This window comes from Rhinolophus hipposideros, assembly GCF_964194185.1.
Source record: "Rhinolophus hipposideros genome assembly, chromosome: 2".
In the NCBI taxonomy this organism is placed as follows: domain Eukaryota; kingdom Metazoa; phylum Chordata; class Mammalia; order Chiroptera; family Rhinolophidae; genus Rhinolophus; species Rhinolophus hipposideros.
The window spans coordinates 74,281,445-74,300,535 of NC_138048.1; the positions used below are offsets into that span (position 1 = coordinate 74,281,445).

General features: G+C 37.0%; 1 protein-coding gene across 24 annotated transcripts in view; it reads left to right on the plus strand.

Moving 5' to 3' along the window:
- Positions 1-19,091, plus strand: part of MECOM (MDS1 and EVI1 complex locus) — a 540,874-nt gene that overhangs the window by 492,308 nt on the left and 29,475 nt on the right. For 10 of the 24 annotated variants that reach the window (XM_081072906.1, XM_081072898.1, XM_081072913.1 and 7 more), the window contains 5 exons: positions 2,251-2,353; positions 6,052-6,268; positions 11,447-11,594; positions 12,942-13,095; positions 17,540-18,896. In XM_081072906.1, coding sequence (XP_080929032.1) covers positions 2,251-2,353; positions 6,052-6,268; positions 11,447-11,594; positions 12,942-13,095; positions 17,540-18,896 — 1,979 coding nt within the window. Of the gene's footprint in view, positions 1-2,250; positions 2,354-6,051; positions 6,269-11,446; positions 11,595-12,938; positions 13,096-17,539; positions 18,897-19,091 lie in introns of all 24 variants that reach the window. The other 14 variants (XM_081072912.1, XM_081072895.1, XM_081072896.1 and 11 more) reach the window with 3 other exon arrangements.

A 19,091-nucleotide genomic window follows, 5' to 3' on the forward strand; every position in this document is an offset into this window, starting at 1 on the left:
TTTCTTAAAATGATCTGGCATGTGTGTCTAAGGAGCATTCTCCAACAGAGACAACTGCACTGTTTTACGGTCTTGTAGGGTATTGTCTCTTTAACCTCACTATTTCCGAGAAGCCACTGAAAAGTTCTAATATGTCACAATTCAAATGTCAACATGTTGTTGGAAAGGAAGCTAATAAGTTAAACCTTTGAGAGATGCCAAAAAGAGGTGATTCAAACTGTTGAGAGAAGACCATTGTTTTCTAAGGGGAAATAGAACTCCAGAATGAAACAGGGTACTTATAAGCATTTAACTGGAAGGTTTGGGGAAAAAAGCAAATACACACTATTTTTTTTTTTTTAATCTGGTAAGTTTTTGAACCCAACTATTCTTCTCAGTGTACTTCCAAAGAAGGGAAAATATTAAGGTTAAGGTTAATAAGATACAAACTGTAAATTTGCTGGGTTTTGTAGAAAGGTCACTTAACAAGGAATAATTTTCCTAAATAGTTTGGATTTTATCTATGGTTAAATATAAAGAATCTTATGTTATAATATATTTTAACAACATTTCATGTTTGACATTATTTTCTATGAACCAACTTCACATGGTTAAATTACTGTTGAATAAAAAAAATTATTTCAACAGGAAAGAAACTAAGCAGAAAATGCTCCTCATTGACTTATTTTTTGAATTTAGCACGATTTTGTGCTCTGGTCTTTTAACAGAAAAATAAACAATTGGACTTTAGAGCCACCTACTGGAATAAAGAGGCACACACTTATGTTTAATGTTCTACGCTTCTCAAAAGATAAACAAATACATAAATACAACTAAAGTTATGTACATTTCTGTTGCTCTTATGAGACATTAATTTGCTCAACTTTTCTCAGTTTGGAATATCAAATGATCCTATAAGAAACAATAGTTAGGGCAATGTCTTCTAACAATAATCCTTCCCATTTTTTAGTAACAATTTGTGTACTAGTTTGTGTTATGTAATTTTTCTCCCCATTGGACTGAGATTGAGCAAAACTGAATCCTTATTTTGTTATTGTCATTGTTGCTTTTGATGGTATGATTTTTTTTTTTGTGTGTGTGTGTGTGTAAATGTAATTGGCTCATCTTTACCATTTAATTGTATAACTTCATTCTTCCATAACTTCCATCTGGTAATGAAACTTAAAAAATAATCTTAAAAAATTAAAAACTAAGAACATTTTTATGGTAAGATGAATAAATACCTTAAATATTTTCATAATGAAATGCTTTTTCATTGAGATATACTTAACATATACATTATCTTAGATTCAGTTATACAACATGTGATTCCATATATGTACGTATTATGAATTACATGCTTTTGTAAATGAAAAAACAATCCTGAAACCTGGACAAGTAAATTGGTCAATGACTTGCCTGAATTCACAGAGGTGGTTAGGGGAAACATAGGTAGCTCTCAGAAATTATAGGTCAGGGTTCGTCTCGCTTACCCCACTGCTCTTCAATCAGTCATTAATGGACTTGTTAAATCCTTCCTCTCCTCAACATTTTTCTGGAAAGTAAGGGGAATAAGTACCACACTAAATCCTGGTAAATGAATCAACTGAAAGCATAATGCCTGTTTTCAAAGAATGGGATTAGGAGCTGGGGCGTGAGGGCTGGTCCTGTTTGGTGAGAGAGGGACTGAGTTTTAAACAACAAAATGCTTTCTTTTGACTATATTCTCTACAGATCTTACCATCCTAACTCTTTATGTCGTGTCCTTTTAAACCGTTAGCTTAAAAACACCTTGCTGAGAAGGTGCTACTTTTGAGAGAGAACATACTCAATTAAGGAGGGTAATTGTGCCCCTTCCAGCCACCCTTAGCTAGACCACTGCTGGATAATGTGTAACACATTCAATTCTGTGAGTGTGTGTGTGGTTCACTAGAATGAGGAATTCAGAGAAGGGAAAGTTCTTTGTTAAACATTACACAGTGTATATGTGACACATCAAGCCTTGCATTAAGAAAATTTGATTTGTGAAGTAGGATTTGGAAAAGATTTGTGAAGTGGCATGAGAGTCATGGCTTTCCATTTGTCATCAGAGGACTAATTTTCAGTATATAAAACAGGAAGTCACACTTCGTTTGGTAAAAATAAAAGAAATATTTTTGTTAAGGTATGAGAAAATGTACAGATATTTTAGTGTATATCGTGCCCTTTCTTAGTATTCACTTCTCTCTCTCTCTCTTTCCTCCAACCCACCGATTTTATTGTCTCTTGAAGATATTTTATAGAGTAGTCGCAGACATTGCGCCGGGAGAGGAGCTCCTGCTGTTCATGAAGAGTGAAGACTATCCCCATGAAACTATGGCACCAGATATCCACGGTTAGTACTGCTCACACCACCATCCTCATCACCCTCGTTTGGAGACTGCTGGTGCATCCAAAAGGGTCCGGTCCGTCTTACTTGGTGTTAGTTCCCCTGGCAATGCAGTGTCCATTTTAACAAATTCCTTCTCTTGGTTTAACATCTGGCTAATATTATTGTAAAGCTAAATAAAGTAAGCAGAGGTCTTCCCTGAAGCGGGGGTCAAGGAAATTTTGACTATTTGGATTGAGCCATCATATAGTTAAACCTTTTGCCAATGCCTTAGACTGAAGTGAGAGTCCTTTTATTGTACAAAAGTCATTTCAGAGAGCTTGGTTTCGGACTTTGTAAATCTAGCGGATGTTTCTCCCATCGAATGTTCTATTACATGGAAAAGTGTTTCTACTTGAGTAAAATCCTAGCCAACGAGACTGTAAGGGAGGGAGTTGGGGGGATGGGGATCGTGAGACAAGTACAGATGAGGAAATTTTAGAGCCAGAGGAATTTTTATTTGCCGGAGACCTATTCTAAATCAAATGTAGAGGGGGATTCAAAAGAATTATAATTATAAGTGATGTATGTTTAGGGAAGATTAAGAGAAAATTCTACTTGTATTGATTTGTATCATTGGGATAAGAATTTAATATTTTTCCTTTCTCTTTTCTATTTCTCTCTCCTGATATAACGTGATGTGTTTCAATATAATGTGACAGTGTCTCTAGAGTGTTTTGTGGTTGGCCACTGGGAAGGGTCACCGTCCCAACTAGGCTGAGAGGTGGGCGTTGTACCACCTCCCATCCCTCTGGCCATTTGAATGGGAGAACCTCAGACTCTGCTTCTGTCGCTACTGTGAAGGAAGCTACTACTCTTTACTGCCTCTTTACTTGAACTTTTTTCCTTTGGCTGAGCTCAATTCCACCTCCTTGTAGTTTATACTGGTTGTATTTTTGGGAGCCTTTTGGAAATTGTTTCTTCTTTTTAGAAACTCTGACAAGCAAATGGTTTTAAGAAGCCCTATGTTCTCAATGAGCCTGGTAAAGTTTGAACATAAATGGGAAGTCTCACCCAAAAGGGCTCTGTGATAGTGAGAAGTGATTAGATGATAGAAAATATTTTCTGGGCTTTCTCTGGTACAAGACATCTTTCATTAGTGAATGTTAGATCTAGAAAGGTTTTCAAACAATTATTTTTGGAAATTTTAATGGTTAGGTTACTATTCTAAAAAGCCTAAACAAAAGTAACAAGTCTTATTTTGGGACTACGATTTGTAAATTACCTGCTTTTACAACACTTTTGAACCCATCCGTTACTTTTGGTTTTCAATGTGTCACATCCATATCCATCCGTATAACCATATATGTTATATATTATGTTTGTGATGTTTAAATGGTGATTTGTATTTTATAAGTCTAGGATTTAATATTTCTTAGGAAAGAAATTAGAACACATGCATCACACATCTACTATATGCTAGCTATTATATACTTTCCATTTATCTGTATATATAGATCTGTACACATAGATCAAAGCTGTAAGAAAGGAATTATTTCCATTATACAGATAGGAAAACTGAGGCTACATAGGCTAAGTTAATTGGCAAAGACTACATGGCTAGAAAGTGGTAGAGTCAACATTCAAACTAAGGTCTTGCTATTCTTATTTTTATTTTTTATTATTTTTTTAAAGGTTATTCCCATTTTTCTTTTCTTTTTTTTTTAATTGGGGAAGGGGAACAGGACTTTATTGGGGAACAGTGTGTACTTCCAGGACTTTTTTCCAAGTCAAATTGTTGTCCTTTCAGTCTTAGTTGTGGAGGGCGCAGCTCAGCTCCAGGTCTTGTTGCCATTGTTAGTTTCATGGGGCGCAGCCCACCATCCCTTGTGGGAGTGGAGGAGTCCAACCGGCAACCTTGTGGTTGAGAGCCCACTGGCCCATGTGGGAATCTAACCTGCAGCCTTCGGCGTTAGGAGCGTGGAGCTCCAACCGCCTGAGCCACCGGGCCCACCTGGGTCTTGCTATTTTTAAAATGTAGGCTTTTCCATGTGTTAGGTGGCCTGAAGCTTCTGCTTGGGTTCAGACTGCTGGCTGAGATCCTAAATGTAGATTTTAAATATGTGACTAGTGTAACAGATGATAGGAAACGTTTATGTGTCTTAATGTCATCGAGATACCTGTCTTTAGAGGTGAGGTGGTTTATTTTAGAATACCTCCCTCTCCTTTAATTTTCTACATCCAAAATTGACAAACCCTCCTGAATTTCTTTACCTTTCTTTCCCCCTGTTGCTAGTTTAAACTAAACCAGTAGCATATATAGATGATAGTAGCAATGTCCCATTTGACCATTTTGCTTGGCTTCTCCAGCTGCAGAGGAGCTTTCCAACTTTCAGTGGCTTTCTCTTTCCTTCCTAGCAGGGACCTAAAAAGACCCTAGAGACTTGCTACCCTCTTTAACTCCATTTTCCTCCCCTCCCCTACATGCACCCTATAAACCTGTCATACCTGACTGCAGCTTTGTCTTCCAGGAGACTGCCGCACTCTTTCTTGCTTTTATCACTGGCCCATTCTAACCCTGCTGCCTTAGGTGTCCTCCCTCATCTCACTTCACCTGACTGATTCTTACCCATTACATCTTCTGAACATCTCTCCTTCAGATCAGATGGATTAAGCACGTTCCTCTGAGCTCCTTTAGGCCCTATGCATGCATCTGTCATAAAATATATCACACTCTGTTCTCGTGTGTATCCCCTTGAGTTTCTCCTATATTAATTCCTTAGCAAAATGCCTAGTATTTGGGAGGTGACTAAAATATTCTCTCAAAAACATTCAGTTGATGAACAACTGTCTATAGGTCTACAAAACAGCAATTATCTCTCATATTGTTGCCCTGGTGTCTTTCCACACTGAGAGCTGTTTTCAAGACTTTGTGATTGTGTTTGTGTAATCTGTGCATAGTAATATGGTCTCATGAGTGGGCTAAAAGCTATTCAGATGGAAAGAACAGAAACAATACTACACTACCTGACACTTTAGAACCTTGTTATATCTAGTCTCCACTATTACTCTTTATTTATCTAACTGATTTAAAGTGCAAATTCATGACATGTTTGCTATTTAACAAAGCCATGCCAACTAGCACTGACCCTGGGGTAACATAAATTAGCCTAAAAGAATGCTAAAAACATCCTGTGTCCCATTATAAGTAACGATGAATGTAAAAATGAGGCGTTTCAAATTGCTGATGTTAACCAGTCTTAAGCACGGTTCAGATAAGGCCTGTGTGTCCCATGTATCCTCCAGGTAACATGGCACAGTGAGAAGTTTAAGAGACAGAGGTGGGTTCAAATCCTGGTACAACCACTTAGCTCTGTAACTTCTGACTGGTTTCAGAACTTCTTTGAGCTTCGATACCCTCATTTGAAAGTTGGGTTAAAAATCTGATTCTTCATAATCAGGTTTTAAGGAATATTAGTAATCCAGGTACAGAGCTAAAGAAATAGGTGATTCTCAGTAAGTGGTCTTTACTACTTTTAATATCCTGTGAATATTAAATACTGGAAGGGTTTACTCTACGACTTCTAACCTACGTTCAAAGGCAAGTGGTAGAAATGACAAACAAATAGTTCCTATTATGCCTTCAGTAATTCAGTAATACCTGTTGGTTAGTGGTGGTACTTCCTGATCTCCCCATCCTAGTAACACCTGAATTATTTTTACAGAAGAACGACAATATCGCTGTGAGGATTGTGACCAGCTCTTTGAGTCCAAGGCTGAGCTAGCAGATCACCAAAAGTTCCCATGCAGTACCCCTCATTCTGCATTTTCAATGGTGGAAGAGGACTTTCAACAAAAACTCGAAAGTGAAAATGATCTTCGAGAGATACATGCAATCCAGGAGTGTAAGGAATGTGACCAAGTTTTTCCTGATTTGCAAAGGTTAGAAATGGCAGGTTGCACTAAAAAAACATGTTTATTTCCTTTACAATAAAATGTTACGCTGAATTTTCAGAATTTATGCTGATGGGAAATTTGGAACTGCAATGAGCCGGACAAGTGTGTTAATAACATGTTCAGAAATCATTTTTTTTCGGGGAAATTGTCATCTGTAAAATATTTACAATGAAGTTGGAATTAGCTATTTTGATGCCAGATAGAATATAATGTTTGTTTTTATTTAAGCAGTGTTATCGGCAACTAAAAGCTTAACATTGCAGTAAAATATGACTTAGAGGAAGAATTAAGACTGGTGGTGCAACAATGATGCTGATAAAAGTAACTATATGCCAAAGAGTAAAGCTGTCTCTAGAAACACTTAGATGATAACTAACAAAACAAAACGAAACCCAGACTGCTTCTGGTACTCTGAATGAAAGACAGAAGGTCCATTGACAGATCAGTGTAACCTATAGATATAATTTCAACTATGTAAACAGCACACATATAAAAGAATAAGAAAAGCCTGCTCAGTGAAGAAAAGGTTGAATTTCCCAAAAGGGAAAAAAGCAACATGATATAAATGAAGTAATTCTTTAATACTTATTTTCAACAAAATGAAAATCATATTTCAGCTATATGTAAACGTTTTGTAATCCTTTGAATTTAATTTAAAACATTGTTTTTTATTTCTATTAAAGAAAATAGCAATCCTGGAACCCACCTTCTGAAAACCATACTGATAATTATGCTGCAAAATGGTTTATCAGATCAGAGATGCATATAACTAACTAATAGGTTTTTTTTTTTTGTTTGTTTGTTTTTGGCTAATGGTTTTTGCCTTGGTCCATGAACAGTGTTAATAATTGCTTTCATTCTTTTGCTTTTAAATGCGAAAATGATACTTGGAACCTACAATCATGATTTCAAGTGAACATAACATCATTGTATTTAAATGCGTATGGTAGTATATTAACTGGACTTATTCAGGAGTGTGAATTACTCACAGTTTGTCTTGGACACTTCACTTATTCAGTTTATCATTTTGTTTCCTTTCTTCCCTTAATAGGAGAGGATCTTTTCTCTCTCCTTTTTAACTCAGTTGATTGCCCTGTATCTGCTTCTCTTGTGAGAACACTTATAGGAAAGGATTTCATATAACAGTCGTTCATTATAATGCATAAATGACTAAAAAAGCATCAAGTATAATTCATTCCTTGAGGAGCTTGAATCAAAAGAATTAATCTTTAGCTTTGAAAATTCAGGCCCAAGTTAGCTATTAGAGGGAAAACATTTTCGGGAATAAGAGGGCTTTCCGAATACCCGTTAAACTCATCTTTACTGCTTAACGTAAATTCGCATGGAGAATAAATTGTTATATATGTTTGGTAAAACATGGATTTGTAATTAAACAAAAAGTGTCATAGCATATCTCTTAAATGTAACTGAGTCCAAATTAAAAAAGCGAAATAAAAATAATAAATTCCAATGGGCAAAACAACCATTTACACTGTAAAGCAATATCTCTGATGTCAAAGATTAAGCATATTTCCTTCAATTTTGTTATCAAAAAATAAAGAACAGCATTATAAAACAAAAATTGCCAGGCTAAACACTAAAATGTAATTCTTACTTCCTTCTGGAAGTGTATAGAAACGCTTCTTAGGGGCAAAAGCTTCTTACTCTGATTAGCTGTGAGATTAAGCCTGAGTCAGCTCTACTTCTGCCAAAACTGACTGTCAGTTTAGCTCCTTCATTCAAACATTCAGTGGAAAACAATTGGATGAACCCTCAAAACTGACTCTTCGGTAGCTCAGTCAGATGGATATAACAAGTCACTCTAAAACCTGATGTCCAGCATCCAAATGGTTATATAATTTAGCCACGTGCAGAACCTACTTTCTCTGAATATTTTCCACTCTATCGAATCCTATAGTGTTGCTTTATACTTTAAACAAATGAAAAAAATCCTTTCTTGACATGATGCATTGTTCTGTTCTGTATCTTTTATGTAAAATGATGAGAAAAGAGTACATTCCCCCCATTGAAAAACAAAAGGGGGGGGGGCAAAAAATAAAGGTTGATATGCAAAAGATGGAAAGAACCCAGAAGGCTAAGCAAAGCTCTATAAATTGGGATAAAATTCTTATGAAAAGTGAAGTCTCAGTAATGACTGATTGAATTGCTTCTATGTTTATGAAAAGCGATGTACATGTGCTTTTGTGAGAATCACTTGCCTTTTAATTCTTTCTATCACTGATTATTTGATAGCTGATAATTCCATGGAACAATATGGATTTTATGCTAGCTGAGAAGAAGCAAAGGAAGAAAAATTCCCCATGCTTTGCTATCTTATTTCCCACTGCGTGCCATTTAGTATACTCTTAAAGCTATATCAAATCCTTGGAGTTAGGGGACAGGAAAAAGACTCAATGTATAGGCCAATTTTCAATCACTAGATTTCAGAGCTTATGATGTGACACAGATTGGAATATAATATATGTCATAAAATGGCATGGGTTTATTAAGGACAATAGTGAGAATAGCAACCCATACAATGATTTTGGAAGATGTCCCTAACTCAGTTCAATGTTACCTGCAGTTGTTGATTTCTCTCTCTTAACTCGCTTGTTAGCATTTCAACTTGTGTAACACACAGTGTAGATAAACATAAGGCCTTTCTTGTGACTCCACATACCTGTATGTACTCTCCTGGTACCTTTTGTTCACAGAGATATTGCCATTTGTGCTCAAATAGAATAGCCTTACCAACTCGACTGACTCATGGGGCAGGAAACATAAGTTCATGTGCCAATATGAATAGAATTGTAGGGAGGAAGCTGAAAAAAATATGGGAAAGGTATTTCTAATTTATCAAGATATGGGAAAGGGCATTTCATTTTTTCACACACTCCCACGCACACAGTCTACACAACCACTGGGTAATATATTCTAGGCGCACAGATGTCTTACTTGGTACTTGAATTTAGAGGGTTCATCTTACAGAGAAATAAAACATGGAAGAGAAAGAGTACTTCTTGCATGCTTGGTAGATTTTTTTAATTGACTTTTTGTTATGAAAATTTTAAATATACACAAAACTAGAGAGGACTGTATAATAAATCCCCATATGTGCAGGTTCAATAATTATTGTACAAAGCCAATCTTATCTCAGCTACACTCATTTTGGATTGTTTGAAACAAATCCTGGACATTATATCATTTTATTCATGAATAGTTTATTATATATCTGTAGACAGTATGGACTCTTTAACATGTAAGTTCAACACACACTTTAAGAATGATTCCTTAATATAATCAAATATTCGGTCAGCATTCATGTTCCCCCAATATTTCATAATTTGTAGAATGTTGAATTAAAATCAAAACACGGTACGTCACTGCAGTTGGTTGACATATCTCTTATATCTCTTTGAATTTATAGCTTCCCTCAAAATCATAAGTCTCTTTCTCTATCTCTCTTTCTCTCTCATTTATTCACTGTATCCCTCTCTCACTATGATTTATTTATACAAGAAATTGAGTGGTTTTCCTGTAGCATTTCCTCCAGTATGAATTCTAATTTTATTCCCTCAGTGTTGTTTAACATTTTTCTCCAGCCCCTTTTTCCTGTAAACTCAGAGTTATGAGTATATATCAAGCTTGATCACATTTAGGTTCAAAGTTTTGGGAAGAATACCTCATTGACAGTATTATTTATTTCCATCAGAAGGTAGATATGGATTGCCTAGATTCATTAATTCTTTAGGGGCTGCAAAATGAGTGTATTCTACTTCTATCATTCTTTCAGTATTTATTATATGAATTAATTATATTCAGAGAAACTTCCCCTCATTGTTTATTTGCTCACCTTGAGGTATAGTTCATATAGAAGGGGCAGGCCATGTGAATGAACTTTTCATTTTATTTACTAGTTTTCAGAATAATGATTTGGTTTCCCAGCATCTTCCAAGGGTGACAGTGAGGTTCTGTTCTTGTGTTTTGTTATTGTTGAAAGATGAGAATATTATTTTTATTAATGCTTCAATATCCTCATTTTTGGTCAGTGGGCATTTATTTTTTCAAGTGGGCACCCTAATTCTTTTGACATGATCATAACTTTCTTTTTTGCTTTTTGCTTTTGCCATAAGAAGATATTCAAGGCACATCTTACATATTTTCTTTTTCAAATTTGAAGCAGGCTATTTCTCCAAGGAGCTCTGTTACTTTATATGGGGGTAGTGTCCTAATGTGTTATCCATGTGTGTATTTAATTAACAAAAATGTTGCAAACAGCTGAATATCACAATAATCCATTATATATGATATTTGCTTTTGATTATATTCATGTAGATTTCATAGGCATTTTTAGAAAGGGGAGAAAAAGTTTCCTTTGAGTAGGAAAAATATTCTAAGTTTAAAAACAGCAATTATGCTTGTGGAAAACTTCTAACAATGTTTTTCTTTTGAAGGGCTTTAAGAGTGCATCCACTTAAAATATTATACACTTTTCTTCCCTCCCTAATTCATAGGTTATATAATATTTTTCTCTATATAAAAATATTTCTTTATGTATCTATATCAAGTTCTGTATCTATACACATACCCATCCATCAGTCTATCTGCCTGTCAGTTGATCCATCCCAGGGTTATAATGGGAAATTGTTTGTTGAATACTTAGCTTATAGTTCACTTTCCAATATGGTGACATAGATAAAACCAAAAGTACTTTTTTGAATCTAGAAGTTATATATATACATTAGATAGAATACTTGCTTGAATGTTCGTAAGCATTTTCTTAACATTTTCTGTTTGAGTGTTTGTGTTTGACTTAGGTGTTAGTCATGTGTTACTGTTAGGATTGTGTAGTGCATCCAGAACTTGACAAATAGTTAGTTGTTTATCATGCCCCTAAATTGGCAATTAATCCCTGCTAGCAGTATCAGATTTATTTTCTAACAACAGGGTTACTTCTCTGCATTACTGAGAGACACAGTCTAGGAAACATAAAACATACTGTTGTCTGTTGCAAGCCTGTTTCTTCTCTTTCCTCCTCCTCACCTCAACAGCTTTTCCTTGTTATTTCTTTAATTGCCAGTTGGACTAGTAGTAAAATGACATTCTGTTTATGAATGTGTTCTTTGTCACCATGTCTTACTAAATTAATTGTTCTCTTAACAGCCTGGAGAAACACATGTTGTCACATACTGAAGAGAGGGAATACAAGTGCGATCAGTGTCCTAAGGCATTTAACTGGAAGTCCAATTTAATTCGCCACCAGATGTCACATGACAGTGGAAAGCACTATGAATGTGAAAATTGTGCCAAGGTACAGTGAATTTGTAGACTACTTGGCCTCTCTGTCATCCTGCTCTCTCTTAATCTATCACTTGCTACGATATATAAAAACAAGCCTTGAGAGGGGAAACTATAAATATCTTGAGAAAAGTAGACTGAGTGTCGTATGCTAAAAGGCATTAGTACAGTGTATAAAAACACTTAGTGGGTATCCTTTTATTTTTGTAAGGGAGGAAGTGAGGCTTAATCGTGAGTTCCAGAACTAGGTGTCAGACATCCTTGGTAAATTCCTGGTTCCGCTACTTGCTTGCCAGCATGGGGTTGTTTTATAGTGTTATGGAGAATGAAAATTTTATCCAATGCATATTACTGATTTCTTTTAATAGCAATTTGTGAGGAAGTCACATAAACTTTCTGAATGCCTATTCAGAAAGAATGGAAGACTCCTACATTTGCAGATTTTTCCACCAAAGTCCCCACTATAAATCATGACTTAATTCTAATTAAAAATATAGTCCCTTAGTGACTAGTGCAGAACAACATAAGAGTAAAATGAATGCATTTCACCTTGACTATTACAAGAACAATAATTCATATCATTTAATTTTCATCTTTTTCAGTTAGCTAAAAGACATCCTGGTATCTTGAAACTTGATTTCAATTTCCCAACATTTTCATAGCATTTGCATATTTTTTCTCATGCCAATGGAAATTGTGATGTTTGAAATTATCTTTAGAGATGTTTTGCTCCCAGATGTGTAAGTGGCTCTCTCCCTCTTTCTCTCTCTCTCTCTCTCTCCCCCCCTTAACCTCCCTCCTTCCCTCCCTGCTTTCCTCCTTCTCTCCTCCCTCTCTCCCTCCCTCCCTCTCTTCCTTCCTTTCCAGTGTCCAAAGAAGTAATTTTAGCTTAATGGTAACTGATTAAAACAGTGTTAGAATTTACCCCCTAGGGGAACTCCTTGAATAGATTTAAGATACTTTAGTCAAAATCCCCCCAATGTTGTACATAGCATGTTCTTTAAAGGATGGAGATAGCACACCAGTTTTAATAATGTCATGGCCAGCATGTTATTATTCAACTCCAGTCACTCTAAATGGGATCAAAAAGACTTGGAATGTAGTCTAATAATGTCATTAATTATTTCATTCAGCTGATACCAATGGACCCTTTGTGCTAAGGATACAGAGCTGAATAATTTACAGTCCCTACCCTAGAGGAGCTTGCACTTTGGAAACATGACTTCTTTTTTGTCTTTGGGAAAAACAAATAAACAAAAACAAAACATGAAAACAAAATTCCTTCTTGAGTCATTCCTGGTCTACTTTATTGTGTCTTTGAATTAAGTTTCTTGATTAATCAGTACTCATTTCCTAGCAGGTTTTCACGGACCCTAGCAACCTTCAGCGGCACATTCGCTCTCAGCACGTTGGTGCGCGGGCCCATGCTTGCCCAGAGTGTGGCAAAACGTTTGCCACTTCGTCGGGCCTCAAACAACACAAGCACATCCACAGCAGTGTGAAGCCCTTTATCTGTAAGTTTTTAACACTCCAGCCCTCCTTCCTGCATCTGTCTCTCATCCAAACGGCAGTGTGATCAGGAGAGTGGCCACACATGGCCATTAGAGGGGTCTTCACATTACCTATTTATGATCCAATCCAGTAGGGCTATTTTCTATTACCAGAAAATCTTTTATAACCAGATCCATGGTATATTGTCTATGATCCCTGGGGTGTTTTCTTTTGGATGAAATCAATAACAGGTAGAGAAAAGAGAAGTCGTTAAATAATGAAAGGGAAGCCTCCCCGGGATGTAGGATTTAATAGAGACAACCAGATTTGTCTCACACTGAAAATGTTCATGGCTTTGTAAAACAACAAATAGCAGATACCACTAAACCAAGATGAAGTGATAAAACCTGTTCTGGATCAGAAAGCCGGAAGAACCCCACCTGGCAAGTAGGCTTATGACTCTGTGTGTGCGTGTATGTGTTGGGAGGGAGAAGGGGGTAAATCAAACGCCCTTTACCCGTTGTTGCCGATGACAGACTGCGGACTGGTAGTTCTCAGTTACTTGAAAAGCAGAACATTCTCACTTTGATGCTGGACACGGTGCTTCTGTAACTCACTGCACTAAAGCAAATTTACAGGCAGTGTGTTTGTGTGTTTTCAGGGGACATCCAATCTGACCACCTACTTAGAATCTCCCTGTACAGAGCTATTTAGTAACACACTTCAAATAAAATAAAGCGAAGTCCTCATTTGCTTCTTCCTCTGTCCACCCACTCCTGTTCTCTGAATTGTGCTGAAATATTTCATAAGGAAGATCAGTGGTTCTCAACCCATCTGGGCAATGAGGCTGGACTTCTTTTGATCCATTGCTCGGCTGGGCATATAAACACAGTGACTCATTGAGCTGTGCTACAAACTTCAAGACTGATTTTGGATCCAGATAAGCATAGAACTGGTTGAAGCATACCCAGTAGTTGGCAAGATCTCTAACTTGTGAACTCTTGCAAAATAGTTTTTCTGACACATACACGATGGCTGTTAGTAGGTATATGAGACACTACTACAGGACCTAATGGAAAAAAACCTAATTTGCAGTGCCAACATGGAGGTGCCAGAGACTAGCCTTCCTCCTTTTTGCCTCGACACAGCCCTCTTTTATGCTTTCAAGCACCAAGAGAGCTTTCCTTTCTCTTGCCAGCTTACACTAGAGTCCTGTTTTGCTCACATGTTCTTCTGTTCCCTGGGTGGAGTGAAGAGGGCTAGCGGATAAACAAAAGGGTGCTCTAGACTCCCTTGGGGAAGCTCTGTTGAAAGTCACAGGAAATAAAGTGTACAATAGAAATTTGTGACTTCTTGTCTCAAAAAGGCATTCCTGACTCTAGGTCGTCATGCCTTAAAAATGTCTTTGCAAGCGCTACAGGCGTACATAATTCATTTATTTCTGACTTTTCAGAAATAAATTTTAATAAATGTAGTATGCTTCAGTAGCAGAAAGAGTAGCACACACCGCGATGCGTTAGGATCACCCGTTTAATGCTTTCTCTATCATTTGAAATAAAAGTCGGAAAATATCGATTCCTATCATCTAAAATTCTGGGATATGGAATTTTAATTGTGTTGAAGTCAAGTGTTTCACTTTAAAGTGCTATAGGGTGTCCCTTTCCAATCAGATTGCATGAACGATTTCCCATGAAGGTATTTGCAGTAATTATTGGTAAATTTAAATAGCAGATGGCATTCTTCAAATATAAAATCTGACAGAGAACCATGGGGTAATTATAAATAATAGCCATGCAATTTCAGAACAAAAGAGGAGTTGGTATAGAGACTTTGGAGTGAAGGAGGTTCACCTAGAGTTGATATCTATTTCTCACCAGAAGGCCACACACCACGATTTACCCCCACTGGTGTGTTTATGGCAACTGTCTCTTATTACAGTGTACCGCCAAGCTCGAGCCTAAAGTCACCAGTGCTAAGGTAATTACTCACTGCCTTTACAGAAACCTCCAGCCTGCCCAAATAGAAACCACATGCTCTAATAGGCTGAATATATTCAAAATACCTCTTAATTTGTTTAATAAGTAGAAAAATGCAATGTTAACTGCTGGATAATTCCTTATTACTGAGAAAATTACAGTAGAGTATAGACTTCAACATCAATTGAGCCATTTACCTGGAGGCCTGGTGGTTTGTGGTAGGCCAGGCCAGGTCTTCAAGTGAGAAAAATAAAGTCTCTGCCTAAGGCAACATCCCAGATTCTATGTTGTTGAGATCTGACACAGACACCACTTATCTATGTAACAGAGGGTACAACTGGGAAAGTGAAATGCACCTTTTGCTTCTCTGATACAGAGAAGCTCTTGGTTTTCTTCAGTCCATCCAGCTATAAGAAAGAAGTGTGGAGAACAACATTTCCTTGCCAAAAAGTTGCAAACCCTTCAAAAACTTACACCTTGGTTGAATACTCATCAAGACATTTCCTCAATACCTTTTAATGCCCAGAGGAGAGGTGTCACTTTTTTATGAGTACACTTTTATAATTCCAACATTTTATTTACTATTTCTTGTTATTGCTCACAGCTGAGTTAGTGTAACTAGTGAAAGTCTCATGTTTCTACCCTCTATATTATATGGTTTTAATTAGTGTATCAAAGCATTTAAGTAGTATGCATATATATATATATATATGTATATATATATGTATATATATATATGTATGTATTGTATATGGTTAATTAGTATATATGTTTAAAGCAGAATCTGGTCAATATGTTCCAGTAGAATGATATGAAAAGAAAACACTCACATCTTCTTTTCCTGTTAAAAAGCGTGTTACAGCCTCTATAGTGTTGCGAATCATCCCACAGGTGAAAGCTCCTTTAATATTATTATTAAGCATGCTAATATACGTAGTAATGCTTTTAAATTGTTAGTAATAAATGAAATAGATATAGAATCACTTGATGCTTCCTTTTTGGTAGTGTGTGGGTTATTTCAAGTTCTGGGTGAGTTTTGTGTCACTGGAGGTCTATAATCTCCTTTGAATGAGGTTTATTTTCATTTTATTTTTTATTTTTTTGTTATTGTTTTGACTCAGGAGCTCAGCCATTCTCTGATTAAAGGTAGTCATCACATGAAAGCAATAAATGTTGTATTTTATCCTCAATTTAATTTCTTATATAAATTTGTTTCCACAGTTACCAAAGAGGCATATCATGTTTCTGTATGTAGTCAATGTGTACAGAAGCATTAAATTAAGCTCACACATAAAGTGGGCTCATCTTTCCTAAAGTAAAAATAAAAAAGTTGATGCTTAGGGAACAGATCCTATAATCCTGTTGGATTGCGAAGGGAGTGAGATTCTTACCTGGCAAAGGAGTTCTTAAGGGTCACAGAGTTTGGTCTTAAAAATATGCTTAGATCTGTTCGCACATATGTGCGGAGGAAGATGTTCTACTTTTTTGGTCAGTTCTCAGTGAAGAGGGTTATTTCCCAGCCACACCCACTGCTGTGTTCTTCTTTTTGGATTAGAGCATTCACAGCACTGCCCTCTGCTTTACCGTAGTTGGCTATAGCACATAGAAGTCAAGCCCTGAGATAACCGGCGAAGATATGACAACGAGTGGACATGTTTCCCAAGGACAGGGGTTTCATAAATGCAGGAAGGTTAGCACAACCGCTGGTGTGAGGGGAAGTCAGAGGACGTGATCATAGTTCATGGGAACCAGCAATGCAGGATGGGCTACATTCAATTTAGTTTCCTTTGCAGGCTTAAAATAGAGCCATTGTAAATTATGTCAGTCTTTCTCAAATCATGAAAATGATTGTTAAAAATGTCTCCGAATACACAATGTGCATTGTTGTGTGGCTTTGATGTGTGAATGATGAGAGCATATGATATAATACAAATTAAATAATGGTAGAGCAGTTACGGGCTTTTTTCCCCAAGGGGAGAGGGAATAAAGATGAAGTTTCTGGTCAAACGAAAGGCTGTGTTATTTTGTTCTGGTGCCTACAATGTAGAATTCTTTAAGTGGTCTATCTAAAATTTTAAAGGGGTTCCTGTTATGTTTTATGTTTAGTACATCTTAAGACTTTAATTTAAAAATTTTGTTAGTGTAGGAATGGGGTGGGAAATCAATGCATGCTGGGATTTGATTTTCTCATAAATATTTAAAGACAAAAATATGATGCAAAATATTATGCAATGGGGATGATAAAATATTTATATATATATATATATATGGAATATTTGTGCTGCCTCAAGACATTTGTCAGGTTGGATGCCTTGCTTTGGAATCTAGTGAAATGGGGGGGTTTTCTGTGTTTGGAGCACCCAGATTAGTGCCTCCAACATCTTTTCCTGGCTTCCTAATTGAAATTTTGGGGCAAACCAATTGTGATACTTGCTAAATTCAGAAGCAATTGCCATAAAGCCTGAGATTCTTTTTTGTTGTTTGCACACAGGTGAGGTCTGCCATAAATCCTATACTCAGTTTTCAAACCTTTGTCGTCATAAGCGCATGCATGCTGATTGCAGAACCCAAATCAAGTGCAAAGACTGTGGACAAATGTTCAGCACTACGTCTTCCTTAAATAAACACAGGAGGTTTTGTGAGGGCAAGAACCATTTTGCGGCAGGTGGATTTTTTGGCCAAGGCATTTCACTTCCTGGAACCCCAGCTATGGATAAAACGTCCATGGTTAATATGAGTCATGCCAACCCGGGCCTTGCTGACTATTTTGGTGCCAATAGGCATCCTGCTGGTCTTACCTTTCCAACAGCTCCTGGATTTTCTTTTAGCTTCCCTGGTCTGTTTCCTTCCGGCTTGTACCATAGGCCTCCTTTGATACCTGCTAGTTCTCCTGTTAAAGGACTATCAAGTACTGAACAGACAAACAAAAGTCAAAGTCCCCTCATGACACATCCTCAGATACTGCCAGCTACACAGGATATTTTGAAGGCACTATCTAAACACCCATCTGTAGGGGACAATAAGCCAGTGGAGCTCCAGCCCGAGAGGTCCTCTGAAGAGAGGCCCCTTGAAAAAATCAGTGACCAGTCAGAGAGTAGTGACCTTGATGATGTCAGTACTCCAAGTGGCAGTGACCTGGAAACAACCTCGGGCTCTGATCTGGAAAGTGACATTGAAAGTGATAAAGAAAAATTTAAAGAAAATGGTAAAATGTTCAAAGACAAAGTAAGCCCTCTTCAGAATCTGGCTTCAATACATAATAAGAAAGAATACAGCAATCATTCCATTTTCTCACCATCTTTAGAGGAGCAGACTGCGGTGTCAGGAGCTGTGAATGATTCTATAAAGGCTATTGCTTCTATTGCTGAAAAATACTTTGGTTCAACAGGACTGGTGGGGCTGCAAGACAAAAAAGTTGGAGCTTTACCTTACCCTTCCATGTTTCCCCTCCCATTTTTTCCAGCATTCTCTCAATCAATGTACCCATTTCCTGATAGAGACTTGAGATCGTTACCTTTGAAAATGGAACCCCAATCACCAAGTGAAGTAAAGAAACAGCAGAAGGGAAGCTCTGAGTCTCCCTTTGACCTCACCACTAAGCGAAAGGATGAGAAGCCCTTGACTCCAGTACCTTCCAAGCCTCCAGCGGCTCCTGCCACAAGTCAAGACCAGCCCCTGGATCTAAGCATGGGCAGTAGAAGTAGAGCCAGTGGGACAAAGCTTACTGAGCCTCGAAAAAACCACGTGTTTGGGGAAAAGAAAGGAAACAGCATTGACCCAAGACCGGCAACAGATGGTTCCTTGCAGCATGCTAGACCTACTCCTTTCTTTATGGACCCTATTTACAGGTAAGGCTGGATGGGAGACCATTACATGTGGACAGACAGATGTCTGAAAGACAATGTTCGCACTATAAAGTTACAGCTTCTAACAAACAATTGAAATTATTATTATAAAACAGAGAGCAAAGTTGTTTGATCTAGTGAATTCATTTTTTTATTCAGAAAGTCGACTCATTAGGTTTGGACTTATTTTTGGATGAC